General features: G+C 41.8%; 2 protein-coding genes across 3 annotated transcripts in view; one reads left to right on the top strand and one right to left on the bottom strand.

The window, feature by feature from the left end:
• map1sa (microtubule-associated protein 1Sa) overlaps positions 1–4393 on the top strand; it is a 53232-nt gene extending 48839 nt beyond the window's left edge. The window contains exon 7 of the mRNA XM_062555832.1: positions 1537–4393. Coding sequence (XP_062411816.1) covers positions 1537–1692 — 156 coding nt within the window. The 3' untranslated portion in view covers positions 1693–4393. The remainder of the gene's footprint in view (positions 1–1536) is intronic.
• A 480-nt stretch (positions 4394–4873) lies between these two features.
• On the bottom strand, positions 4874–25683 carry LOC134102794 (interferon-induced protein 44-like). 2 transcript variants are annotated; one of them, XM_062557032.1, is made up of 8 exons: positions 25604–25682; positions 11247–11409; positions 9229–9280; positions 8084–8282; positions 7606–7758; positions 5723–5894; positions 5364–5461; positions 4874–5111 (listed from the first exon to the last, which is right to left on the bottom strand). In XM_062557032.1, exons 2-8 carry the CDS (start codon positions 11389–11391, stop codon positions 4914–4916), a joined length of 1017 nt encoding a protein of 338 aa, XP_062413016.1. In that variant the 5' UTR covers positions 11392–11409; positions 25604–25682; the 3' UTR covers positions 4874–4913. The 2 variants fall into 2 exon arrangements, with proteins under 2 accessions (XP_062413016.1, XP_062413017.1); XM_062557033.1 differs by lacking the exons at positions 9229–9280; positions 11247–11409 and having other exon boundaries at positions 25604–25683.
• Between the last annotated feature and the right edge of the window lie 377 nt (positions 25684–26060).

Genomic DNA, 26060 nt, shown 5'->3' with positions numbered 1-26060 from the left:
ATGTTTAGTTCGTCATGCACACCTCTGGATGGGTTATAAAAGGTGACTCTGCTGATATCATCAATAATAAAATCAGGATTAAGATCAGATCAAACAGCTCTATGTCTCCCGTAACACGTCCCAAAATAGCCTTGTCTTTTAAGTGTCGGGAAGAGCGCACATCTGTCTACTGTGGAGCATAACCTAGAATTTTCAATGACTATGCCTACTTAGCCTATTATGGGAAGACAATTACGTGAGTGAGGTTAATTTGTCATGTTATGATGTTTAGTAGTTGTACTGGAAATCATGGCCTTATTGTAGTAGTTGTTAATTTATGTCAACATCGTTTGAATTGTAGCAATGTGGCTAATTGCGATTAGCATAATTTTGGTTTAGCCCTTATAATTTTTTGCATTTTGATTAACAACCAACTATATCCTTATTGGCCTACTATGTTTGGATTAGATGTAGCTGGCACTGCAGCAACTTGTCTTGACAAAAAAAAAATACAATAAACACAACACAATAAAGAGACTCATCTGGTTGGACATTAGCTTATATAAAAAATAGTATTCCCAGCATTTGTTTGTACTTGGCAGTAGTCATTGTTTTGTCTATATTATTAGTGGTGTGCCAATATCTCACTGAAATCTTAGAATGCGTAGGCATGGGCTACTATGTAGGCCTAAACAGCAGGTTTAGGGGGATTTTGCAATTTGCAAAAATTAACTATTTTGGACAAAACAAAAAAAAGGTTGCACTGGGTGTTCTTTCAAGATTTAAGTGCCCAAACATTACTACAATGGCTATTTTCGGCATACACTGCATGCCCAAGGTGCAATAGTTTGCCAAGATGATGATGATGGTACAGCAGCTTTGACACAGAGTAAAGGTACTGAACATCATGACCCCCCTACATTCACCGTAGTGACCATATATATCGCCCACTTCGAGGCTCTCTCTTTTGACCACATGTGTGTTTGGATCCCTGATAAACAGACTGGGAGAGTCAGACTGTACACAGTGTCCTCGAGCCCTCCCTTAGAACACTCTGATCTGCCTGCTACAGGTCTGAATACAGACACGGTGCTTTGAGGGAAGGATTCCTGAAAGGTACCCAATGCATGGCAGACAGGGTACAGAAAAGCTTTTGTTTCTATTGATGCTTTTACGGAAAAACGGTATTATGAGTGTTGAATGCTATTAAAGGTGATGACATATTTTCATAACTGAATTGTATGTCACTAAAGGGGAAACCCCATCTACAGACAGACCAGGTTCCGTTTACAATTGGGACTACTATTGCTCAAAGTTAACAGTATCTTTGCACTTTGCACATGTAAGCATATGCATAGAAAATCATTTATTATATTATTTAAAATCTTCACTTTTGCTTAGTTCATTGACTAACATCATGTTTTCATGTAATGAGTTTTGTTTCAGAAAACCCTGAATTGCTTGTGGTTGTGTATAAAGATAAACATAGAACAGCATAAAACATTGTGATGGAAGTGGTGAAGTGTAACCATAGCGACGCACTGTCCCACTCCCCAGGTGACGCTCATCCCCACGTTTGACTCGCTGGCGATGCACGACTGGTACCAGGAGACCCACGAGCGGCAGTGTGAGCTGAGCATCACCGTCCTGGGCAGCAACAGCACCGTCGCCATGCAGGACGAGACCTTCCCAGCATGCAAAGTGGAGTTCTGAGTTGGGAGACACCCTGCGGCACAGAAGGAGAGCTTTTTGTTTTGTATTGTTTTGATTATGTTTTTTTTTTCTTCATAAAGATGACCCAGCAGCATCCCCCTTTTTCATAAAGATGACCCAGCAGATGACCCAGCAGCATCCCCCTTTTTGCTCCCCCTCCTGCCCCCCACCAGCTGACGGGCTCCAGATCACACCCCTGTGGGGAGACCCCGTCTACAGACTGCACTCAGGTGCCAAACCGTACACACACCCCCACAGAACCGGCCTCCATGCTGATGGTGACTATTGAAAACAACAGGCAAGGAAACACCTGAAGATGATTGATCTCTGGGATGGTTCATCTCTGGTTCAGATGCTGCTGCTGGGAAGAAAAGAAGGAGAAGGAGAAGTGTGTAGTAGAGAGGCGCTGTGAGGGGAATGATCGCCATGGTGATGCCCAAGTGAAATGTACGTTGAGGGAGGAAGGTGAAGGTCGTAGAATTTCAACCAAGGTCAATTTCAAGGTCATTTGAAGTGATCAGGGTTCTGGTTATGGGAGAGTATAAGACTTGAGAGTTCCTCGCTGTAGAAGAGGAGCAGGATAAGGGATATATTTCAGTCCATCTAGAAGAGTCGCACCATTTGCGCCTGGCTTTGCCCTTGATCTGTTTTGCCCATTTTATTTGTCTTGTTGGGACAAAGGGAGACTTGCATGTGTACAAGACAGAGTTAGTACTTGTACAGGGATGGCCATGTTGAAGGTCCCGTACAGATGGTCTGTAGGGTTTGGGGACGTAGAGAGTTTCTGCACTTCCTGATTCACGGCATGTTTCCCGTAGACTTTCACTTGCACAGTCGGTGATGGCTAGTGTTGCTGAAGCTTTATCACAAGGCTTTCTCTTTATATGCATGTCTGAATACCGCTAGAGTACAGCATAGCCTCCTGTTTGTTCAAGGACTTCTTTTTACATTTTTTAAAATCCTCTGCACAAGTAATCTTGCACAGAATTAATTGGACCAGCTTTTTGCTAGGTGGCATAAATGTTTACAGTTAGAGATGCTGACCAATATTAAAGTATTGCAATACTCCATACTCCCTCCTGCATAGGTTTTACACCCCAAGTAGAAGCACATCCCAAAGTGAGCTCTTTGTCTCCGCTGGTAGAGACTTCAAGATGGTAGACTTTGTTAGACGTCTTACACTAAGCTAGTTTGATCACTGGTACTCCTCCACATGGGAAAGACCACACATATACATAATGCAATGAAAGGTTTGACTGTACTGAGAAAAAAGAAATTGCATTGTGGGTGTTGTAGTTCGGGTTGGTTCGATTGGGAAAAACGTAGTGCCTATATGTCCAGCATTTGCACACAAAAGGGGACCTGTCTGTTAAAATATCAGCTGCCCCGTTTGATTTCTATGGGATATAAGGGGTCGCTGTACTTTTGGCCCTGATGGACGGATGTGTGTATGCATGTTTGGGGTTTATCTCAAAACACACACCTTGGCTGATTTCTTCATTACAAAAACACACTCCATGGTCTACAGCAGGCCCATCTACACAAATCATGTCATTGTCTCACTTTAATCTGTGTCTATCTGTCTGTCTCTCTGTGTGTGTGTGTCTGTTTGTCTGATTCCGTCATGCCACTTGAACGTTAATCTGTCAGCTTATAACATTTCTTCTATATTGTTTTTATTTCAATTCAAAGTTGGATTGGCACACAAAAGTATTTGGTTTAAACCCACTTCGCGGTCATTTTTATTGATCTGAAAGCAGGTGTTTGTATACCTGACCATGAGAACATTCTGTCTTGAAGTGCATCCTGCAAAGGACCCTGTTTCATTCACATCATTTATAGTCTGAGGACCACAGTTCATGAACGTAATTCCTTCATATCCTTTTGTTATTTATTTTGATTTTCTTAAATTATTGTCCATTTTATACGTTTTCGTCAATGTATCTGAACCAGAAAAACTCCATGTCCACGATTTCTACTCGTACTACTCCTTCCAACTAACATTGACAAGTGTGCATTTGCATGTTAATTTTTTAACTTTTGTTTTCACGTTAATTTTCCTGAAAGCTAGAGCCATCTTTCAGCCAGTGGCTGCAACTAAAAAAAAAAAAGCGTTTTTTAAATGAACCACAGTAGCAGAGCATCACTTGAGTCGGCCACTGCATGAACTTCCTGAATTCCCCCTTGGGGATCAATAAAGTATCTATCTATCTATCTATCTATCTATCTGAACCGCTGCCATGCTCGCAAGCCTCTAAAAGGCATAGAAGGTTCCAGAATAGCTTCTCGTCAGTATGTTAAGGATGCTGACCAGAAATGACCGTAAACACCAGCCCTTTAGTCTTTACCCTGGTGTCCATGACAACCGCCATCACTGCTCAGATGCACAGTGGAGTGGTTACTCACATTTTAAAACTAAGCTTAAATCTGGCTCCTGTTACCCTCTTGAGGATGTTGTCTGCTGCAAACATTCTCACATTTTGTCCTCCATTTTCTGTTGACGTGTGTCTCCTTTCATGTCCAGTATGCAGCCGACCGGTCAACACTGGTGCACAGGTAGCAGCTCATGACTGCCCTCTGCTGGAGGAACGGCATGTGCCACAGAAAGTTTTGGGCAGTCGAGAAAATTATTCAATTACAGTATTGAAACACTACACTATTATTTTTTTCTTCTGAAATAAATATTTCCCTTTTATAATAATGTGCCGTCATGTCATGCTTTACATTTCTGGCTCATCTCATTATGTTGCAGCAAGTGAATATCAAGCAAGTCAAGTCAAATGCTTACTACGGTAGCAATAGCTAGTGGTCATATTACACAGCACATCTCATGTTAGACAATGTTCGTTAGCGGTCATATTAAACACCAATATTTGCAGCACATCTTGTGTTAGATAGCAGTAGTAGTCATATTAGATACCATTATGTTCAGTACATCTAGCGTTGGTTTTTACATACTTTACATTCAAGTGAATGAACACATGTGAAGATGCAAGCCCAATCTCTCATTATAGGCTGAGTGAGGCAAAAAAAGACTTGGAGGACCTAATTTGCTTGCCACTTTATTTTGGAGATATCACAGAGTAGCGGCTAAAATATTATATTAGGTGGTTTATTCAAATACAGTAAAGGAAGATGAATATATAAAATACCAACAACTAGAAATCCATCTCCTGGACACATGAAGCTGTAAGAAAATGTAGATGCTTTATTTTGTTCCTCTACGAACTTGCAGAGGCAGAACTGGCGGCTCTGTCTGGGTGGTCTCTGAGGTAGAGGTCAACACTCAGCAGCACGTGCTCCAGCGCTGTGAGCAGCAGCGTGTCTGTGTGTGGCTCCAGCTCCAGCTCCTCAGAGTAGTTCTTCACCGGCACCATGGAGGACAGGGGCATGCCCAGCAGAGCACCGGCCTTCAGCATCTACACACACACACACACACACACACACACAGTCACCATGGGGGACAGAGGCATGCCCAGCAGAGCACCAGCCTTCAGCATCTGGCCGCACAGAGGACAGGAGCGGCCATAGAGGATGGGGAACAGAGATACTTTTCAGGTCACCCTTTATTGATTTATATGATGATAGGATTTATTAAAGACACTTCCCACAAAGTGTCACAGGTTAAAACCTCCCTAACCCACAGACTGTGCCAGTTGTACAGGTCTTACCTCTTGTTTCAAAAGTGAGCCATTGTACACCTGGGAGACATCACTGGGTTTGGCACAGACTTTATCCACATGAGTCAACAGTGCCACCTGCTGTACACCTGTAACATTTACATTCTCAGGCGGGGATCAAACTTGCTCCATGTTATTTTTATCAATGCAATAGGAATGATAAGGCTACAGGTAAATTTTCAGAATGCTTGGATCATTATTAGTGACTACGACATGACCCCCATCCTCCTCCCTCCCTTCCCTGGAAAACAGGATTTCACATGACAGATTCTTCTCTCCTTGACAGGCTGCCAAACACACACTCACACACCACCATCGTTAGATATTGTAGCTAGTAGACACACACTCACCCAGTGCGCTGATGTGCTCTCTGAGCTGGTGGAAGGTGGACTTCATGTTTTCAGAGTAGGAGGAGATCTCTGCCGCGCTGACCACAAAGACCACACAGTGGACCTTCTCTGCAAGGGAGGGCTCCTTCACATAGCCTGGTGTGTCCGACACTACAGGACAGCAGGCACTGAACTAGAGAGAGATAGAGAACTAGTCAACAACACCATTCAGGTCATAGCACTGAACTAGAGAGAGAGATCAAGAGAACTAGTCAACACCATTCAGGTCTAGCCTTACAGCATCATTAAAAATGTTGACCACATGATCAAAATGTAATCTTGATCAGAAGGCAACAGGACTCATAGATAAAGGTTTTATGGTCAGATGAAAAATGAGAAAGATATTTAATTTAATGTTTATATTAAAGGTTAACCATTGGTCAGATGACCAATAAGAAAGATATCCCTGCTGAAAAAAACAGCCTGACCAGTTAAAGGTGGTTTGCTGGTTGACCAGCTTGTTAACCAGCTTGTTTGACCACCCTTTGATGGTTAACCAGCTAGACCAGCAAAACTCTCGCGAAAACACACCTTCAGCTGGTTTACCCAGTTTATGATGGTAATTCAGCTGGTTTTGATTGTCGTACCACCTTAAGCTGGTCATTTTAGTTGGTGTTGCTGGTCTACATTGCTGGTTTTTACTGGCCACGCCAGCTTATGTTGGTCATTCTAGAAAACCAGCTTGACCATCTTTGTCAAGCTGGACAGGCTGGTCACCAGCATGACCATCTTAAACCAGCTGTATCCCAAACGACAGGCTGGTCACACCAGCACGACCAGCTTCCTCAGATGGTCACGCCAGCATGTCTAGCTGGTGGCCTAACCAGCTACACCAGCAAAGACCAGCAATAAGAACTGTGTTTTGGGCAAAGACCAGCTAAAACCAGCTAAAACCAGCTACCAGCCTAAGCTGGTTTCTTGCTGTTTTTTTCAGCAGGGATATATATATACAGTATATATATATATATATATATATATATATATATATATATATATATATATATATATATATATATATTATATTATATTATATTATATTAAAGGTTTCATGGTCAGATATCAAATGAGAATGATATTTAATTTAATTTAAAGATATTGAATTTATTCTTTTAATCTTACCATCTCATTACTACAGAAGCATATTAGAACCACGTGAAGGCCCTGCTGAAAAAAACAGCAAGAAAGGCTGGTTTTTCAGCAGGGTAGTCACCAGCATGACTATCTTATACCAGCTGTATCTCACATGACAGGCTGGTCACACCAGCATGACCAGCTTTCTCAGATGGTCACGCCAGCATGTCCACCTGCTGGCCAAACCAGCTACACCAGTAAAGACCAGAAATAGCTGGAAGACCAGCTAAAACCATCTACCAGAATAAGCTGGTTCCTTGGGGTGCCCCTCTTTCGTCTTTTATACATCCTCCCTTCCTTCCTCAGTCCTCGTCCTCACTGATCTAGATAAAGAATGATGGGACGGCAACAATGGGACAGTCTATCCAGTGCTAATTATAGATCAGTGGAAACGATTCTGGAGGACCGAGCATCGGGATCGAGGAGGGATGTTGAGAGAGGCCCTTGCTGTTTTTTGCAGTAGGGGTGTAAGATGGTCATGCTGATTTACTAGAAGGACCAACATGGCATGGTTAAACCAACAATGTAAGACTTGCAAAACCAGCTAAAATGAGGTGATATGACAAGCAAAACCAGCTGAATTACAATCTTAAACTGGGTAAACCAGCTGAAGGCAGTGCCGCTGCTGGCCACTTAGGTGCCCTAAGTGAGTTGCTTTGTTTCTATTAAATGTCCTTATTAGTCCTCGATAGTTTGGGAAGAGTGTTCAGTACCGTGTGTCCCTCTGGAACGTGCCCCTTGATGACGGCCAGAATGTCGTGAAGCGTGAGGCTGTTGTTCTCCCCGAGTCCCACCATGTCAGACAGGACCAGAGCCATCCTCTCTCCATCTCGCTCCCTGCTGCTGAACAGCTGAAACGACTGCAGCTATGGAGGTAAAATAAGATGCACTTTGTTGTTTGATCCTTTAGCATGGCTTGATAATGTGATACTGCTGTACTCACTCTCAGTGAACAGCTTTCATAGAGGAACTTACACCCACATACAGCCGCACCCAGAGAGGAACCTACACCCACATACAGCCGCACCCAGAGAGGAACCTACCATACAGGGGCTATTCCTACTCCCAGCATGAGTGCTTGTGTTGTGGCTATCAAACCCCCATATAATCATAGAGAAGTAGATGATCCCCAACCAATAAGAATTCATACTCCACCCCCACCATCTCAGCTGCCATGGTCCCTTTCCGTACCTGCTTGGTGAAGCTGACAGATGAGTTGATAGATGTTCCCACAATGGCCCGGTTCACAACGCGTCCATAGAACACGGACTGAATGGAGTTGATGAAACTGGACTTGCCAACTCCGACCGGACCAACCAGAAGAACTCGAGCAGCAGGAACTGAGCCAAGGGCCGGCTCATATGAGCGAATGGTTTCTACCAGAGTCCTTCTGTGACAATAGATAGATAGATAGATAGATAGATAGATACTTTATTGATCCCCATGGGGAAATTCAAGATCAGGGGAGTCAAACTCAAATACACAGTGGGCCAAATTAAGAACTGGGTCCAACGTATTCAATATTTATTTGAATTTAAGAACATAAGTTTTACACATATTGTATCTGAACATGGCCTAAAGCTTTGGCCTATTAGCTATGCGGCTATTGCAACAACAGGCCTGAACTCAGGTCAAATGTCAAAATAAAAGCAGCATTCATCTGTTATGCCTCTCTTTCTTTCTGCAGCTTTTCCAGAGCAAATTCCAATGAAATTGTTTTTTCCACAGGCCAACAACACCAAAAAACTCAAAATAGAATCACAAAATAATTTTCGAGAAATTCACCCTTGCATTGGTGCATTTTCAATGACCAGTAGGTGACACTGTGACATAATAAAGACAGTACTACACTCACACTACAACACACCAACCCTTAGAATCAGCAGATTATTGATACATTCTACTCCAATAGAAAATAACTTGTAAATTATAGAACGATAGGAGAAAAGATAAATATGAAGAGTTCAGATGCAAAAGCCTCTAAATCCACTTTTTGTCAAAAATGAGATAATGATGGTGAGTGAATGCTCTTCACATATAGTGTAAGTTAATTCAATAATTTAGCTTCAAAACTCACTAAATACCATTCTCTTCCTGGTCTGAAATATTGATTTGTAGGCGAAACCCTATAGGAGCCTGATACAAAATGCTCATTTAAAAGAAAAGTGGTCAGACGGATTTAGAGGCTTTTGCATCTGAACCCTTCATATATACTTTAGAAATACTGAGAATCATGGTGCTACATAGTGTCACTGACCACTAAGACAGACAGTAATAAGCAATAAGGAACAACAGCACTTGTGGCAATAAGACAACAGAGAATATTTTAGTATTACCCTGCAGACCAGTCCAGCTGCCTCCATGGAGATTCCTCTGACCCACGACAGGCTGCCAGAGAAAGTCACAATTAGATATAAGTCTTTATTTATTGAATAGGTTTGATGAAGAGGGGCACTAATTATAAGTTTGATGAAGAAAGGAAGAAAAAGACAAAACGTCACCCAGGCATGCAAACTGGTCAAGGTGAGACAAGTGCGCGAGCGGGATATATATATATTTTTGAGTTATTTTGCTAACAAACAAACAAACAGACAAACAGACAGACAAACGCCGGTCGGTCCCCGATGAAAACATATACCTCCTTGGCGGAGGTAAAATATGAGCAGATAAGGCTTTAATTTGTAAAATTGTTTATAAATGTTTTAACCTGCAGCCTAGGCTATTACAGATTGTATATTGTGCTAGTGTGTTTAACTAACCAACAAATTATGTGATCTGTCTTTATATTAGGTTAAACTGTACCTGTAGGCACAGACTAGGCTACTGATCAGGGTCCTGTAACTTGAAAATCAAATATCATTTTACGTTACGCATAGCTTGCAAACTCGTAAATCATAATGGGTGTAACTGAAACTTGTCGCAAGTCACTCACGGAACTCAAACGGTTACGTGCGTTACGTGTGGTCTGAAGCAGTCACAACTTTTTTTAAGTTACGTTAGGCCTACAAGCGAATCATTTGAGTTACATATCTGTTCACGATAGGCTTACGATATGCGTAAGGTCTTAGGGGATTCGAGTTACAGGGCCCAACGTTTCTTAAAGACAGCATTATCATGTCAATCAATAGCTCTGAACTGGACAAAACGAACAGCCCAGTTTATGAGCATTTAATTCAACTGTCACATCCCTGCTGAAAAAACCAGCCTGACCAGCTAAAGGTGGTTTGCTGGTTGACCAGCTTGTTAACCAGCTTATTTGACCACCCTTTGATGGTTAACCAGCTAGACCAGCAAAACTCTCGCGAAAACACACCTTCAGCTGGTTTACCCAGTTTATGATGGTAATTCAGCTGGTTTTGATTGTCGTACCACCTTAAGCTGGTCATTTTAGTTGGTGTTGCTGGTCTACATTGCTGGTTTTTACTGGCCACGCCGGCTTATGTTGGTTATTCTAGAAAACCAGCTTGACCATCTTTGTCAAGCTGGACAGGCTGGTCACCAGCATGACCATCTTAAACCAGCTGTATCCCAAACGACAGGCTGGTCACACCAGCACGACCAGCTTCCTCAGATGGTCACGCCAGCATGTCTAGCTGGTGGCCTAACCAGCTACACCAGCAAAGACCAGCAATAATAACTGTGTTTTGGGCAAAGACCAGCTAAAACCAGCTAAAACCAGCTACCAGCCTAAGCTGGTTTCTTGCTGTTTTTTTCAGCAGGGATATCCTTTGATATAGGCTACTGATAAAGTCTGCCCATTTGCTTCACCTTTCGCCGATTTAGATGTCTCAAACTGCACGTATTCTTCATCAAAATAACTCTTATGTCTAAATTTTTGTCTAATTTCGCTAGCTTTCATAACATTAGAAGAAAACAACCTATGCTACGTTGCTACACTAATCTCAGCGTATTTTTCTAATAGAAGTTGAACGTTTCAACTAGCCCACCTGTGACATCCCTCGGCATCTCTCCTCACCAGGATCACTATTCCTGACATCTCAGACACATCTATCTGCGCTCACAACAGGCTACTCGGCGTGCGCGTTCTGTTCACGTTGCGTCTTTGGCAACATTTAGCTTCCACGGATGTTTATTAAACCCATAGGGGCTACTTTCACGCCTTCGTTGCTGATCAGACACGTTTTAGATGCGGCTCTGGAAACACCGCTTTGCATGCCTGATCACCAGCTGAACATGAGGCAATTGCTCTATTGCTACTTTGGAGTTTTTTGGACACGGTTTTAAGCTCCAACTTTCAACTCCTGTTTAAAACTGTGTTAAACTCCAAACTAGCAACAGAGCAATTGCCCCGATATGTTAAATACTTTAATCAATGATCTTTGGTTTATCTCACCATTTCCACTTGGAGATATAACAAATGTTGGAGGTGCAATTATTGCCTTTCCTTTCTCGGGTGAGGACAGGAGGTTAGATTCACATTTGGGAGAGGTGAATGACAGGCTAAATGGAGATGACTTTCCTTCTGTCTTCTCAGCCATTACTAACAGCACTGGGAGCTATAATGACAGTTAAAGGAAAAAGTTAATTCAGCAATTCAAATGTAATGTAATGAATTTCAATGGTTTAGGAATTACCTGTTTAGGAATGACTGCAACATGAATGAAACAGTATCAAATTTAGCCTATCAGCTATTGGAATCGCTGATATTACCCTTTTATCCCATGCATTCATCCCATCCATGAATTAGTGAACACACACAGCACACAGTGAACACACAGTGAGGCGAAGCACACGCTAACCCGCACACTTTGCTCAAGTGTGTGTGTGTGTGTGTGTGTGTGAGGGGTTAGGTGCTTTGCTCATGTGTGTGTGTGAGGGGTTAGGTGCTTGGCTCGTGTGTGTGTGTGTGTGTGTGTGGTTAGGTGCTTTGCTCAAGGGCACTTCAGCCGTGGACTGGACGGGGATCAAACCGGCACCTCCAGTTGTAAACTCAAAGCCCTAACCAGTAGGCCACAGCTACCACAGCTGCCACAGCTACTTCACAACTAGACAACACTTTACGACACAACAACTCCAGTGGCGGTAGCTGCTCTTTGGAATAGGGGAAGCTCTGATCAAAATGGTAAATTATTAAATACATATTATTGCGGCTATATTGTTATGAGGAACAAATACAGTATATCTCAAAGCCTAGAGTAGACCTAATAATATAGCCCTCGTTAGGGTTCTGAGACATGGCAGCTGGCTTGGTTAGAAGAACTAAGCTTACATTTTTCCAGTTCACTTTGGAGGGTTAAATATGCTATTTGGTAGCCGACTAGTGTTATTACCAATAATAGTATGTGACTATTCTTACGTACATATGCCTTGCTGTTTTATTTTGAATCTCCCTTGATGGGAAAGGCCATCTAATGGCTCATAAAATTCATTCAAGTAAACATTAGCATAATTTAGCCAAGCTTCACAGTTATATAGCGAGCTATGTGGCTACAACTTAGCCTAAATACACAACTGAAATAAAAGCAAACCACAAACTCTGTAACTCCACAGTACGGGTTTATTCATAGGATATGTACAAAATATGCAATATGCAATAGAATTACAATTTTGAGCTGCAACTTGCCTTACCTCTGGACTTCTCCTGCCAACTCCGTAATGTTCTGTAACCTTACCACAATTTTATATTTACCTATTTCTTATAATCTTTCTCTCTCTTCCATGGCTTCTTTTTGTCCATTGACCCACTCAAACAGCTGCCTCCCCAGGTGCAGACTGATGAATGTAGCAATGTTGACAGAAAGGTCAGATGGTTTAGACTAGAGAGTAGGGATTTGGGACCAACCAGGGGGGTATTTCACAAAACCAAGATAGGGGATTTAGGCAGGCTTACTGGGTTATCCTGGATGAACATAGCCTTGACTTGGTTTCACAGAAGAGATCACATATAAGTTACCATGGGAATTTATACTTGGAAGCTAACCTGCTCCCGACCAGGCTAACAGCCAAGCTAAGTTAATTCTAATGGTAATTACATTATCTGATTGGTTCTGCTAGCTGTCAGTCAAATCAGACCTCCTTGCGATTTTTTCAAAGAGCTGTATTCCATTTATATATTATTTGCTACATGTATTTACTCGCAAAACACAGCAGAATGGCTGCCTATACCATATGGGTGTCATTTAAATTCTGGTGGCCTTATAATTAATAACATACTCGTTGTTTGCTTCTTTCTTGACGGACGTTTGATATAGCCTACTGTAGTAATTGGTTGGAAGTGGAGGGGACATTTTTCGAGGGTGTTTTCAACTAATTCGGCTTTTAAGACAAATTAAGATAATATAGGACATACTTTGTGCATCTTTGCGGTGGCAAAGAGCTTTCTTAATGACGTTGCGTGCTGAGACAAAGCTCTCACAAGTGGGTGCATACGTAAATTTTGCATTCAGTTGATCTGCCACACCTACTCTCGCTATGTAACAGGAATACTCATGATTCCCATCCAAAAAAGTACAACTTTACCTCGTTGTTAGTCTATATCAAAAGCGGTTGTTCACTTTGTGTGCAAAACGCTATTTTTCGCGTCTTTTTTATTCCCACCGTGAGTTATTTGGGGGAGAAACGAGAACGAGCACGCATACCGAATAACTTACACCTGTCTTGACCTAGCCGCCTCAACTCATCTGCGCTCAGCATTAGTGAAACGTATTTAGCATGTTTACTTTGACCAGGCTTGGTCAACCGCGTGTGTCGTCACTTATCTTGGATCTACTTACTCTGGTTTTGTGAAATAGGCCCCAGGAAAATGTCATTTTCTTCAGTGTTTAAACAGAAATGTGCATCTAAACCTTTCCATGTAATATACAGTTCATATGTTTGGAGGGGGATCTGTAGGGGAGTAAGTCCTGAGATGGACCTTGATGACAGCTGCGTAGGGAGAGGAAAGGTCATGTTGATGAGTGATCTGCCCAAGTGGTAGATTGTAGATTCAAGAGAAGGGGACCATGAAGTGAACCTTGGGGAACACCACAAGAGAGGTGGAGGAGTTCTTCAGAGGCGATTGCTCCAAGAGTGCAGGGGAAGCTCAGCCTCCTCTAAAATATCACGGTAAATTGCATCAAATAATAACTATATTAGGCTACATTAGCCAGCCTACTATTGCATCAAATAATGACTATATTAGGCTACATTAGCCAGCCTACTATTGCAACTAGACCATGCTAAGAAAGTGTTCATCGTCATGGCTGTATCGTTATATAGCCATAGTTTCATTTCGCAATAAGATTTTGCCGGCCATCTTTCGCGATTTTGCATGCCCAATACATTGTTGTGACGACACGATCCATTAAAAGCCCCATAGACGCTCGGCTTCAATGGACTTTGATGGCACTACAGAGTGGGCTGGTCTCAGTGCAGAAAAAGCTAGATGTTTATTGTATAATCGCCACAAAATCGTCATTTCCAGGGCTTCTCTGGGGTGAATGGGAGAGTGGGATGGCTCGGACGCCGAGCTTCTGTATGATGATTGGAGGAACCGTCATAGTGGCTGGACTTTTATTGATTGACAGCATATGTCGACATTATTTTATGTCAGATGAGTTTCTGGCTGTCTCGGAATATCTTGCAGCCTAGTAATTTGTGGCCCAAATGAGAGAAAAGACGTACGGTGAGTGTAGATGCTTGAACGGTAGGCGTTAATAGAATACAACCTAAGAGACAATTATGGAAAAGGTTTTATGGCCTCTTATTACTATAGGCGCTTATATTTGGTTCACGAAAGCAATATCTCCGTACACATCCGTGGGTGTCAATGTCAGCTGAAGTCAACAGAAACCAATTTGCATTAATTCGAATGAATTTCGCGTTATGGACACTATATGAACATGAACTGTTACCTCGGCCAAGGAAGTTATGTTTTCGGTTTGTTATGCTTGGCTGTTTGTTGGCAAGATATCGGCGCTCTCGGAGTACTTTTCTAGTCTAGACTAGCAGCGCAAGTAGCCTTGCACTGTCGGGAGAGGCATTTAGGCTATAATACTAATATTAAGGAACATCAATATCAATATTACCAAACGTGACTTACTGAAAACGTGAAAACGTTTGCAGTTTAGTGTTAACTTAGGCCTATTTGTTGGCTGTCTTGGCTACAAATCTCATAGCCTGTGATATGAATGAATGATAGTGATCACGAAGGTAGTAACTTAATAAAATATTGAAGTGTTGAGATACTTTTTAATGCCCTCTGAGCTTTATTTTGTGATGTCACCATTAGATGTCGCTTATTTTCATGCATGAAAAACTTTGCATAAGCTTTACGGACTGTCCAAAGGATGCGTAGAATTGCGCATCTTTTCACGCATAGATTTTCTTTATAAATCCTGACGTTGACGGTATAAGGTGCGTACGCACATTTCAGCCCCGTTCACGCAACTTTTTTGTGCATAGCAGTCTTTATAAATGAGGCCCCTGGCCATTAGCCTTCTCCCTAAAGCCTACCTTACATTGACAGACTTTGCAAAGATTTGGAAAAGATGTTTGAAAGACTACAGTCTCACACCCTCTCACATCTAAAGACAATTTATTGAGTTTTTAGTCACAGTCTAGTCACAGGCCAGGATTTTGCAAAGACTGTGGGTCACTATTTACAAGACTGCTGCTAGATTCCTTCAAATTATTTCCATCGTGCAATAGGCTACACGTCATCATTAACAGGAACTCACATGATAGCCTACTCATATCAAAGTAATTTTTTCGCGTTTCTGCAGCATTGTTTGATGTGTGACATCACTAACAGATATAGTTGTTCTGTCTCATAGAATAGCCGACTAATGAATTATAAGAAATGAAATAACAAATAATCATATAGGCAGTGCTTAATTTGAGCCGGAACCTCCGACGTTGGATCCGGCAGCTATTCAAGGCTTAATTTGAGATCCGGGACCTGGCCTTACTTTCCTTCTCAAACTATGTTGAAATCGCATCTTTCACAGCCCAATTTTAAAATGTTCCCGGGGGAAAACCCCCCGGACCCCCGGAAAATGGAAGGGTCTGCCGAGGTATAGCCCCTTATCTTTTGAACACCTATAGCGACGCGCCTGGTGCTGTCGCATTTGTAGAACATTAGAATTTGTGGTTGCAAAGGACAGGCTATGAAACGTCTTGCCCTCAACCGTACACCGCGCTAATGACGTATTTAGCAGTCAAAATCCAAAACATGTATAGCAGGGAGAAATCGTTGGACATTCTTCATTATTTTGTTATTCAGCACCCCTGGTCAAAAAGAGGTTCCCGCGCGCTTGGTTCGTTCGGACCTTTTGGCCGCGGTCAACACTGTCCCCATCTCAAGTGCATGAGCGGGGTTTTTCGCAGATTAACTTGATTTGCGCAGCAAATAGAGCATCTCTTTCCCCCTCTACCATCTCCTCAAAACTCTCTATTGGCCTTGTCGGCCCACTGCTTAAGCTACCCGGTTCAATCCCATTCCCTACGTGAAATCATGGATTGCCAAGGGACATATCGGCACGGGATCTGAGGAGTAGGGAAATAGAGGCAGGTGTGTATCTATGGATACTGTATGGGCTGTTTTGGACAAATAAGATATATGTGTAAGTAAAATGAAGTCTTAATCATTCTCTGCTGGTACTCTCAATATATTGTGTTGCGTTAACGTGTGTCTGGAGAGTTAACGGGCGAACTTTGAGTGAGTAGGCCTATTGTGTGCTTGTTTGGAGTTCATCCTTTTACTCTGAGCGTTGTCCGTTGTGGTTAAAAAAAACCTTGGCTAGCTTACTGTCTTGCAGTGTTGGCGAAATAAAGCCTTAAACATGCGAATCTGCACTCTGTCTCCGCACTCGTTAACTGGTTTAATTGTAGGCTAGTGCACACAGAATCCTTGTGCGTCGTCGTCCCGCGTACCCTTTATTTATTTATTAATTAATTAGTTAATTAATTTATTTATTTTTGAGTCGCCGGATCCACCCATCATCTGCGTTCCGGCACCTCCCACTTTACAAATTAAGCACTGCATATAGGCTACAGCTGTCGCCTATTTTGACCTTTCCTGTTTTCGTGTTCACGCGAGGTTACTATTGGTTTTTAATGTTCACATCAATATTTGCATGAGCCACGACTGAAAAGGCTTCCGATAATATCAAACATGTTTGATATTGTCGTAACGGCAAAACTAGAAAAAGACTGCCTCCGACGGACTTAAAACCGCTAAGATTGGCACCTTACACTAAACGATTTAGATGATGGGAGCACGCTGCGATTCTAGTACAACTCCCAAGATTTTGGAAATTTAGTCGCCGACTGTTAAAACAGGCCAAAATCGTGCAATGTAAGCCAGCCTTAAGTGTACTCACCAGGCCACAGGCCACTAGTGTTGGATGCTCTGGATCCTCAGCTGCTGGTCTCGTGGGCTGGTCAGCTCCACACTCCCTGCACCTCGTGCATGCCACCCAGATGTGGGCCTGGCATGTGGCGCACAATCTAAATGTGGATCCAGGCATAATTTACAACAACAAAAACAAAGTGTGGCGTCACAGATGAAGTGGGAACAGACTGTGCTGGCGTGGAGGAGGAGGTGCAGCAGGTGGAGGAGGAGGAGGTGGAGGAGGAGGCGGCAGGGGGCACTGGAGGAAATGGAGTAAGGCAGAGTGGGGTAACATGCTAATGGGCAACTTGGTATTCCTAAAAATAACAATAATCACCATAATTTTCATCCTCCTCCTCATCATCATCATATCACTAGTAGACGCGATATCGTTCAGCAATGTATAGAGCCAATTATAACAATCCAATCTTAACCATGATCATAACATTACTACATGATCATGTGCTAAAAATATTGTCTCAAATATAAGCTAGCTAGGCCTACAGGGGACTTTACTTTTAACGTTTTTAGCCCTATTCGCACGGGATTAGTATTACCTGTGGACCTTTGGTGATTTGTGATAATTGCGGAGAATGCCTGAGATCTTAGTCCCGTGCGAATGTGCCATGTCTGTAATTTGTAAAGTAAAAATTCCGCCGCAAATTACCTACTGTATTTCGCCAAACACAGACGTCCGGTGATAATACTAATCCCGTGCGAATCTGCATCTCAGTGATTGCTATTGCAATTGCATATCTTTTCTACTTTCTGCGTTGTTTTCAGACGTCAGCATACGACATATCCGGGTGTAATGTCAGTGAAAATAGAGTAATTTACAGACTTTAGCCCTATTCGCACGGGATTAGTATTACCTGTGGACCTCTGGTCATTTTCAAATTATCGCCCCACCTCTGTGTTACTTGCAGCGCATTCGCACGGGATAAGCAAAGTCTGTAAATCACTCTATTTTCACTGACATTACACCCGGATATGTCGTATGCTAACGTCCGAAAACAACGCAGAAAGTAGAAAAGATATGCAATTGCAGTAGCAATCACTGAGATGCAGATTCGCACGGGATTAGTATTATCACCGGACGTCTGTGTTTGGCGAAATACAGTAGGTAATTTGCGGCGGAATTTTTACTTCACAAATTACAGACATGGCACATTCGCACGGGACTAAGATCTCAGGCATTCTCCGCAATTATCACAAATCACCAAAGGTCCACAGGTAATACTAATCCCGTGCGAATAGGGCTTTTGCTTATCCCGTGCGAATGCGCTGCAAGTAACACAGAGGTGGGGCGATGATTTGAAAATGACCAGAGGTCCACAGGTAATACTAATCCCGTGCGAATAGGGCTTTAGAGTTAAAAACGAAACAAATCACACCATAACGTCTCCATAACTAACATTTGTAAATGGCATCATAAATCCCTTGTTAATTTCTGCAAAAATCAAAGGAGTAAAGGTAGACACTTAATTACCTTTTATCAAACATGTGCTGTGTACAGGCTCCTGGAGGACAAGGAGTGCCTTCTTAACTCATTCACTGCCAGCCATTTTCAGTGCAGAGCGCTCCAGACTGCCAGATGTTTTACAGCATTTTGACTGTTTCTCCAAGATCCACCGAACGATGAGCTTTATGAATATGTAAACACCGAAGGTACCATAAGAAAGAGTAGACTCTCTTCTTTCACCCGGAAAAAACGGTTTGTTTCTATCGTTTACCGTTCTTTAGTAATCGGCAGTAGAACCAAAAAAAGGAGAAAACGATGTTTTTGTGAAAATCAACGTTTTACCTCTAGCGTTTCGGGAGTATGTCAACAACAATTGCACTGTTATTTCATCAGTCTCTTCAAGGTTGCTAGGGACTCTGATGGCCGTTACAGACTCTGAACAGGACGGTAGACTTAGCAACGGTATCTGCCATTCAATCCGACATATCCCCACTTCGACATTGACGTCCAATTGTCCTAGTGGAGGCATAGTCTCTTTATGGAAAAAGTCCCACCACTCCGACATTTTCTGTTTTCATGGTCGCAGTGGCAGTATTTAACTTTTTTGCAAACGTACCATGGGCGCAGTGATATCATGTAGCATCTGAAAATAGTCCCCATAGACAACAAGCAATAGTAGTGCCAGTAGTTTGCAAGTTGCCTTGATTATTACGCCAGATGAGAGTGTAGTTCCATGTCAAATCAGCCTAGAAAAACGCCAGGTTTCATTTTCAGTTGGTCTTATTGCACTTTCTAACTTGAGAGGAGACACGTTTTAAATGGGAAAATTACCAGAAATCTTAGTCACTTTTAAACATGAAGCTAGCAGGCAAGAAGCTAATGGTCTAATCCGATTCAATGATCTATGCTAGGCTGAAGCTAAAAGTTGTATCGCCAGACTCACAGAATGGCTGGATGAACGGGAACAAGGTAAATATCGATTGTTTTGCTCGAGGGGAGGTGGAAAATGAGCGTATTTCCAAAAATGGCGGAATATCCCTTTAACAATACTCAATGCTAATAGAGCATTATATCACAGTCTCTGCTCTGTTTCTATGGAAGTTGCACAAATCCACATTGTTCTATTAAATGCCGTTAATAATTAAATAGCCTTCCAACAGTTTGAAGCGGAGCTTGCCATTGATTAGTTTCGGTTTCTGTTGCGCAAATGTGCACACGTATGCATGCATTCAATGAACACTCACCTAGTTGTATTGTTCTATGTTTAATCACACCAAATTAGCAAGTATTTCCTCCAGATGGCAGAAATGTTTGTTTTCGTTGCTACAGCAACCTGTCAGATCTGTTACTAATGTGACCCAGTCTGAACAGAGCCATATCCAAATGAGATATGAGTAGGAATCAGATTTGAATCAGATTCTTCTGCAGTCTGAACGCGGCCTAAGTTAACGGGCGAGAAGTTGTTTATTCCTTGCCAAGAGAGTGTTTCGATGGCGTCATACACAAGCAATGGCAATAAAATACACACTATATAATTATTTTCTTCAGAAGTCCGAAAACTAGTGGCAATTAGTTCCGCGAATCCAGCATGTTAACAAAGATTGTGTAGTTGCTTTATAAACCGTCTCTGATGATAATCTACTCGGCTGACTGAAGCCTGCAGTTATGGGTAATGTATCACACGTCACGCACACGCCAAACGTACAATCGGCGTCGCTTCGGTGTGTTCTGTGGCACTTTTTTGACCGAACAGGGGAGACGAGTGCCTGACTGATAATCCGACTGCTTTTCTGCCGCCGGTCGGCCGGTCGGATTGGTGTGTTTAGGTCTTTAGGCTATCATTGGGCTTACTAGGCATGACTGTAGGCAGCTGTGAGACCACTGAGATCTGGACCTCATCAGTTTTGAGAGCTGGAAATACATGTGTTTGCTAAATATCGGTATGTTGTTGTGCATGTTGTGTGCGCGACTCGGGGAAGTGAAAGCAGTTCTGTAGACATTGCAAGTTTTCATGGTGACCATCGGCGCAGCTGTAGCCGATTGTGAAAGCCGATTGAAAATACATATGTTTAGAGCGAACGTTTCCACTATTTTTGCCATGGGTAGTGGATACAAAACACTAAAATAAAACAATAGCCTATATACAGTAACTGTAGTGCGTAATGGACAGGGCTTAACAATTTTCGAGGTTCGCCATTTGGTAATATGACCTATCCTTACTGATCATCATTTAGATTGAGCACAACTAAAGTTGCACGAAGGCAAAATACAGTCCTAAGCCTATTATATAGCCTGGCCAATTAATAGCCTATTGTAGATGTGCAAAACCAGCATTTGAGTGCATGCTTGCCGGTGAGGTGTAGCCTACAAAAATGAGCATAACATCTGATTATTACAGTATGGCTATAGGCTATAGGCTACTGGTAAGAGAAGAGCTGGTTTAAAATTCTAGTAACGTGCACTGTTTAAAGAACACTTCACCGTTTTTTCATATTAAACTATGCGATTCGCCTAATTAAGACGAGTTGATACATACCTCTCACGTGTCAATGCGTGCACTCACTAGCTCTGGCGCGCGGCGGAACTTTAGCCTACCTTACATTGACAGACTTTGCAAAGATTTGGAAAAGATTTTTTAAAGGCTACAGTCTCAGACCCTCTCACATCTAAAGACAATTAATTGAGTTTTTAGTCACAGTCTAGTCACAGGCCAGTCTCAGATTAGGATTTTGCAAAGACTGTGGGTCACTATTTACAAGACTGCTGCTAGATTCCTTCAAATTATTTCCATCGTGCACTAGGCTACACGTCATCATCAACAGGAACTCACATGATAGCCTACTCATATCAAAGTATTTTTTTCGCGTTTCTGCATCATTGTTTGATGTGTGAGATCACTAACAGATATAGAGTTGTTCTGTCACGTAGAATAGCCGACTAATAAATTATAAGAAATGAAATAACAAATAATCATAGCTGTCGTCTATTTTGCCCCTTCCTGTTTCGTGTTTGACCGAGGTCACTATTGGTTTTTAATGTTCACGTCACTATTTGCATGAGTCACGACTGAAAAGACTTCTGATATATCAAACATATTTGATATTGTCGTAAAAAACTAGAAAAAGACTCCGACGGACTTAAAACCATTAAGATTGGCACCTTACACTAAACGATTTAGATAACGGGGGCGCGATTTTGGAAATTTAGTCGCCAATTGTTAAAACAGACCAAAATCGTGCAATGTAAGCCAGCCTTTTGATAGCACTTAGCTAGCCCAATGCATTCATTGGGTTCCAACCAGAGATGAAGTTAGAATTGTCCAAACACCTCCATGTTTTCCCTATTAAAATACAGTTACACGAGTACCCTGCTGAAAAAACCAGCAAGAAACCAGCTTAGGCTGGTAGCTGGTTTTAGCTGGTTTTAGCTGGTCTTTGCCCAAAACACAGTTCTTATTGCTGGTCTTGCTGGTGTAGCTGGTTAGGCCACCAGCTAGACATGCTGGCGTGACCATCTGAGGAAGCTGGTCGTGCTGGTGTGACCAGCCTGTCGTTTGGGATACAGCTGGTTTAAGATGGTCATGCTGGTGACCACCCTGTCCAGCTTGACAAAGATGGTCAAGCTGGTTTTCTAGAATGACCAACATAAGCTGGCGTGGCCAGTAAAAACCAGCAATGTAGACCAGCAACACCAACTAAAATGACCAGCTTAAGGTGGTACGACAATCAAAACCAGCTGAATTACCATCATAAGCTGGGTAAACCAGCTGAAGGTGTGTTTTCGCGAGAGTTTTGCTGGTCTAGCTGGTTAACCATCAAAGGGTGGTCTAACAAGCTGGTCAACCAGCAAACCACCTTTAGCTGGTCAGGCTGTTTTTTTCAGCAGGGTAGTCACACGACCAAGTATGGTGAGACGTGGTGCAATTCTAAGCAGGTAAAAGGGATAACTGTATTGTGTCACCGCGTGCAAACTAGATCCACTGTGGTCGATCTGCATCTGGTGGTGTTTGCTGTTATGTCTCTACATATGGTTCTGCAGGCAGATACTACTCGTTCAGATGGCACTGGCGCCATCTAGCGGTTCAGATCGCTAGTTCAGTCTGTTTACAAGCCTGATTTTTAGTGAAACTCTGCCAGATCGTTCCCAAGCCCACCCATGAGGCCTCCCCATTAAAAAACGCAATTGACGTCTATGGCAGTCAACGTAAGTGTTCAAATGGACGTTTAAGACATCAATGGCAGTGAATGAGTTAAGCAGACTCAAAACCTTCCCAGCATTTTATGTAAATTCAAATCAAAATGCCATTTTGAATTAAACATTACAGAACCCTGGAGGGATCATTGCAAGATATTTTTTTGTATACATCCAGAAAACGTGCACTCTTTTCACTAAATTGTGTGTTTATTTTACTAAATTGGGCACACGTTTTACTAAATAGTGCATTCATTTTACTAAGTTGTGCTCTCATTTTAATTGTTTATTGTAAATTGAGCACGCAGTATAGTAACATTTGTGCATGATGTACTAAAATGTGCGCACATACTTTCAATACGCAAAAATATGTTGCAATGACACCTCCTGGGCGTACAAATATACAAAAATGCTGCATTGCCATGACCCTTTCCTTGTGGATTACTTTTTTCTCACTGGATTACAGCAAGAACAGGATGCCTTTTTTCCAACGTATGCGAATGCTGAGATTGCGTTACACACCCGTGTTGGAACGACTACTCAACAAACTGCAAGATTTTGTTTCTAGGAGATCTCATTGTCGTTTTGGACTGTCAGATTCTAATGCTTCTTGTTTGGACTTATAGACACTGAACTTTGGGGGTGTTTGCTTTACGAAACTTTGTGTCGGGCCTTCAGCTCAGTGCATCAGTTGTGCGCTAGGTGGCCACGAAGTCATTCATTGTTTATGACATATAATACAGTATGGATTTACATAATTGGTTTGTGTCTTTCGTTTGTTAGTTAAATGTATCTTTGAGTTTGTGTGTCCCAAAGTCAAAAAAGAGAACATGTATTTTTGTATTTTTACATAATATTTAATAAGAATTTCTATGTATTTTGCATTAATTCATGTGCACTGTATTCAATGTTATTTGACTGTCTTTGGTGTATTTATTTTGATGTTGTCTTGTCCTTTATGTTACTTCCTGTTACATGTCACTTCCTGTTTGTAAGGTGAAGAAGTGCCTTTGAATGAATGAGCATTCGCACGCAAGGGGTAGCATTACCTGTGTAAAGCCAATGCTTTCGTAAGTGTAACTTTGTTGCTTTAAGAAGATGTCAAATCCTTTCTTAGTCAGCAAGCCGGAAAAGTGGTATGTACTTTGTCTTTTTGTCATTTTGAGTCTTATGGTTTTGTGTTTGAAAGCATATGATTTAGCCTTTTGTGTGTTTGTTTGTTTCTTAAGTTCTACGGTGTTTCTGTGTCCATGTCTTGTGAGTGAGTGGTGAACAATAAACATCAGTACCGGAACCTCGACTTTGCCTGTTGACTGAGAGCGGCACAGTTTGTAAACAGGCCTTCTGCCCATTTAACCTAAGTCAACTAAGGTCTTCTTTTGTATGCGGTTGCTTGTATCCGCCCATAATCTTATGTGTGTGTTGTGACAGTGTGTACTCTTAAAATAAGAGGCAAATTGTTACACAGGTTTGGCATGCTCTTGACCGCATAAACACTGGTTAGTGTCAACTAATTTTTTTTGAAAACGTACAAGTGGGGAAGGGAAGGAACTATTTGCTTATCAAAATACCTGTGTATATGTGAACGTAGCCTAAAGCTTCAATTGCTCTGTGTGTTCTGTGTGTGTCTGTATTTCCTTCTTCTATATTGAGGGCAAGGCAGTAAGCTGTGTAGGAAATACTAGGCATCCTAAGGGTTTCAGTCCTCTATTTTTATCCTTTCATCAGTCAGCTGTCCTCTGGGTGTTGGAGGCCCATACAACCATCTCGAGCAAATGCTGAAATTCGGAATGCTCTCTGACATTAAAAATAAGCCCTGGGCATATACAGAACCAAAAAAAATCCAAAATACTTCCTGATCAGGAAAAACATGTCAGTTGTGTTTGTGAACAGGAAACCAAGGCCAAGGCAAACTGCTGTGTACTCACGCTGACTCAGAAGCACTGATTCAACTCAGTTGCTTTACTCAAAAGCAATAACCTTCATTTATAGAATCGTTCAAAAACTGTGATGAGCTGTTCATCTGAAGACTATTGGTTTTTGGACCACTATATGAATGCATGAACTACCATGTATTTCATACTACTGAAAGCATTGAGTAATGTACCAAAATAATGTTTAGCCACATTCATTTATTACAATATTTATTTCAATAACTTAATTATGGTTTACCTAAAACTATACATGAACTGGGGTGCTTTCAGGGTTTCAAGTGCTCATTAGTGACCGGTACCCATATCTCTGGCCAGGGCAATGCTAGCTAAACTCAAAATCAGCCTGCCTATAACTATGATCCATTTCCTAATGAGATGAACTGAAATTAAATGTTAAATTAAATGACAATAACGTGCATGCTCGGACAAGAGGGAGTGCCATCCAGAGGTTGTGTTTATCTGCTCTTCTAATTTCAGTTTAGAAGTTCTGAAGTTATGTCATTCCTTTTTCAACATTTCATAAGAAAATAAAACGGCATAATGCATATAATAAACCTATCAACAGGCCGGCTGCTCTATTGAATCATATTGTATTGTATTATATTTTATTATTATCACAATTGATGGACAGAACACTGACATATCACATCTTCCCGGGAACGATGGGATGATTTGAACACTGGGTGCAGGCTATATATAGGCTAAACATTGTGCTCTTTTACATCAATCAGTTTTTATTGCAAACCAATTAAAAACAGTGCTCATAATTGGAATTTCAATTTTGTACTCACCTCAGTTTCAATTCAAGTAGCAATACCTGGTAGAATCTCTGCTTTCAGCCTCACCTGACGACTGAAGGATGAGCGTGAGAATCAAGAGGAAATGAAACCTAGCAAGCAATGCATATTTTATTTGTAAATGTAGACCCACCCTTTAAACGTATGCCTGCTTGCACATTTGTGATTAACTTCAGCCATGAATCTCAGAGCTTGTAGAGCCAGTATGTTCTCTCGAGACATATTTAAATAATTTATGCAAAGAAGGAATCAGAAGCAGTGTTCATTTCATGGCAGTCAACATGATGGTCACACTGTGCCTTGCTAAAATGTAAACACCATCATTATTACAAAAGATAAATATCCACAGGAACACCATCAATATTACAAAAGAAAGATATCCATATGATGAAAGAAACCAGGTTTGTGTGTTTGATTTGTGTGGGGAAATACCAAGAAATCAACCACCTTG

The sequence above is a fragment of the Sardina pilchardus genome, chromosome 15, assembly GCF_963854185.1.
Source record: "Sardina pilchardus chromosome 15, fSarPil1.1, whole genome shotgun sequence".
Lineage (NCBI taxonomy): Eukaryota > Metazoa > Chordata > Actinopteri > Clupeiformes > Clupeidae > Sardina > Sardina pilchardus.
Note: the sequence above shows the minus strand (reverse complement) of the source record. Positions and strands in the feature narration are given on the sequence as shown.